The sequence below is a fragment of the Scylla paramamosain genome, chromosome 11 (assembly GCF_035594125.1).
Source record: "Scylla paramamosain isolate STU-SP2022 chromosome 11, ASM3559412v1, whole genome shotgun sequence".
Lineage (NCBI taxonomy): Eukaryota > Metazoa > Arthropoda > Malacostraca > Decapoda > Portunidae > Scylla > Scylla paramamosain.
Window position 1 is genome coordinate 880001 of NC_087161.1, and position 2500 is coordinate 882500.

General features: G+C 45.5%; 1 protein-coding gene across 2 annotated transcripts in view; it reads right to left on the bottom strand.

Annotated features, from left to right (window-relative positions):
• The window catches only part of LOC135104745 (pikachurin-like), a 160335-nt gene that overhangs the window by 35009 nt on the left and 122826 nt on the right, over positions 1–2500 (bottom strand). For both annotated transcript variants that reach the window (XM_064012305.1, XM_064012304.1), the window contains one exon: positions 5–206. In XM_064012305.1, the coding sequence (XP_063868375.1) occupies positions 5–206 (202 nt within the window). The remainder of the gene's footprint in view (positions 1–4; positions 207–2500) is intronic.

The window sequence follows — 2500 nt, forward strand, 5'->3', positions numbered from 1 at the left end:
TCACCTGAACTCGACATAGGCGCCCACCAGCACGGCCGCCATGAAGTCCCCGGAGAGGTCGTCATTCTCACCAGACACGAGCAGCACACCCTCGCCGCCCTCCGGCTTGAACTCCAGGGTCAGCTGCACGTCACGGTATGCCTCCCGCAGCGGCGAGAACCCCACCCACGACGACCCGTGGAACCGCGCTGTCTCTATATGCACACCTGAAGGAAGGAGAGAGAGAGAGAGAGAGGGTGTGAAATGAGGAATAAGATGGTGAGAAAATAAGGAAGCATATTTTTTTATCTTATTTTATGTATGAAGGTTGCTGGCCAAGGGCAGCAAAAATTTGAATGAAAAAAAAAGGCCCACTTAAATGCGAGTGCCCAGAGTAATGTCTAACAGAATGATCAAATAACACAGGATAAGTGTCTTGGAACCTCCCTCTTGAAAGTGTTCAAGTCCTAGGAAGGAAGAAATACAGAAGCAGGCAGGGAGTTCCAGAGCTTACCAAAGAATGGGACTGAGAATACTGGGTAACTTTTGCATTAGAGAGGCAGACAGAATAGTGGTGAGAGAGAGAGAAGGAAGTCTTGTGCAGTGAGGCCACAGGAGGAGGGGAGGCATGCAGTTAGCAAGATCAGAAGAGCAGTTAGCATGAAAATAGCAGTAGAAGATAGCAAGAGATTCAACACTGTAGCGATGAGAGAGAGGCTGAAGACAGTCAGTTAGAGGAGAGGAGTTGATAAGATGAAAAGCTTTTGATTCCACCCTGTCTAAAAGAGCAGTATGAGTGGAACCCCCACTCCACCCCCCATCCCCATACATGTGAAGTGTACTCCATACATGGAAGAATAAGGCCCCTGTACAGAGTTAGCAGCTTGGGGGGAGAGGGTAGGGATGAGAAAAAAATGGACACAATAAAATGGGAGATATGAATGCAAGAACCTGGGGGGAGAGAGAGAGAGAGAGAGAGAGAGAGAGAGAGAGAGAGAGAGAGAGAGAGAGAGAGAGAGAGAGAGAGAGAGAGAGAGAGAGAGAGAGAGAGAGAGAGAGAGAGTGGTGGTGTTATAGAAATGAAGGAGAGAAGAGAATGCTGTGTTGTGAGATGGAAGAGGAGGAGGAGGAGGAGGAGGAGGAGGAGGAGGAGGAGGAGGAGGAGGAGGAGGAGGAGGAGGAGGAGGAGGATCTGAAGTGTAGTTAGTAGAAAAGAATGGAGGAGGAAAGGTTACATAAGGCTCCTGAGAGATTAAAAAAATAACAACAGAGGAGGTAGTGGAGACAGGATGTGGGTGGATGTGGGCGTGTGTAGGATGTGGAAGGGTGTAGGAGGGTATGGAAGGATTTAGGCAGGTGTGGAGTGGTGTAGGCAGATGTGGAGGGAATATAAAAAAAGTGTAGACGTGATGTAGAAAGTAAATGTTGTGACAGAAGTAATTTAAGACCTCATCACCACCACCACCATCACCACCACCACGCCTTCCATCTCCCTACCTCGCTCATCCCCCTCAGTCCAGCTTACCCATGCCCTCAGGAGTCACCCAACCTCACCATCACTACACCACACCCTTTACAACACCACACCAGCCACGGTCAAGCAGTAAACACCACGCCACATGATCACAAGTCACCACAACACACCACACCACACACCTTACCATACTCACTACACTTCACACACCACACGAAGCCTCTCTCACCACAACAGTCACCGCACACACCACAACACCTCACCACACCATAATCTTCACTCACCACGCTAGCAGATCGTGGAAAAGAAAGGGAAAAGAGAAAACGGAAGAGGAGAGCGAGAGGAAAAGTTTCGATGCAAGAGTCAAACTAATTCACTGATTCACTCACTCGTTCACTCAGTCATTCAGTTCGAAATCTATTACTATGTCACTGGTTTTCCGAGATTCTGATTTGAATGATTGATTGATTGATTGATGCTTGTTAGGTTGGCTTAAGTCATTCACTTTACTTAACTCGACATTAGTAGTAATGCAGAGGAATAAAGTTTAAGAAGGAAGTTTAAGGTAAAAAGTTGGTCGGGAGAGAAATAGATAAATAAAGAAAGCATAATGCCAAATAATAACATTTAAGAGGATTAGGTAAAGTTAATTATAAAAAGAGAAAGAAATAATAAACAAAATTATAACGTTTTGAATAACGTATAAAATAACTACTTTACTCTAATCCTCTTCTTTCGGTCATAAGTTCAAGGGATTTGTGTGTGTGTGTGTGTGTGTGTGTGTGTGTGTGTGTGTGTGTGTGTGTGTGTGTGTGTGTGTGTGTGTGTGTGCGTGCGTGTGTGTGTGTGTGTGTGTGTAAGAGGGGCACTAGCTTTGGGTGACAAAAAAGAACGGAAAAAAAGACCCACAAAACAAACAAAAAGTTCATTGACAGAAAAAAAAAAAGAAAAAAAAAAGCCTGTTCCTCTCCCTTTTTGTCTGTCTGTATGCCTGTACCTAACGTGTCTGTTCCTATTCCAACCTTATTATCACCTCTTAATACCCCT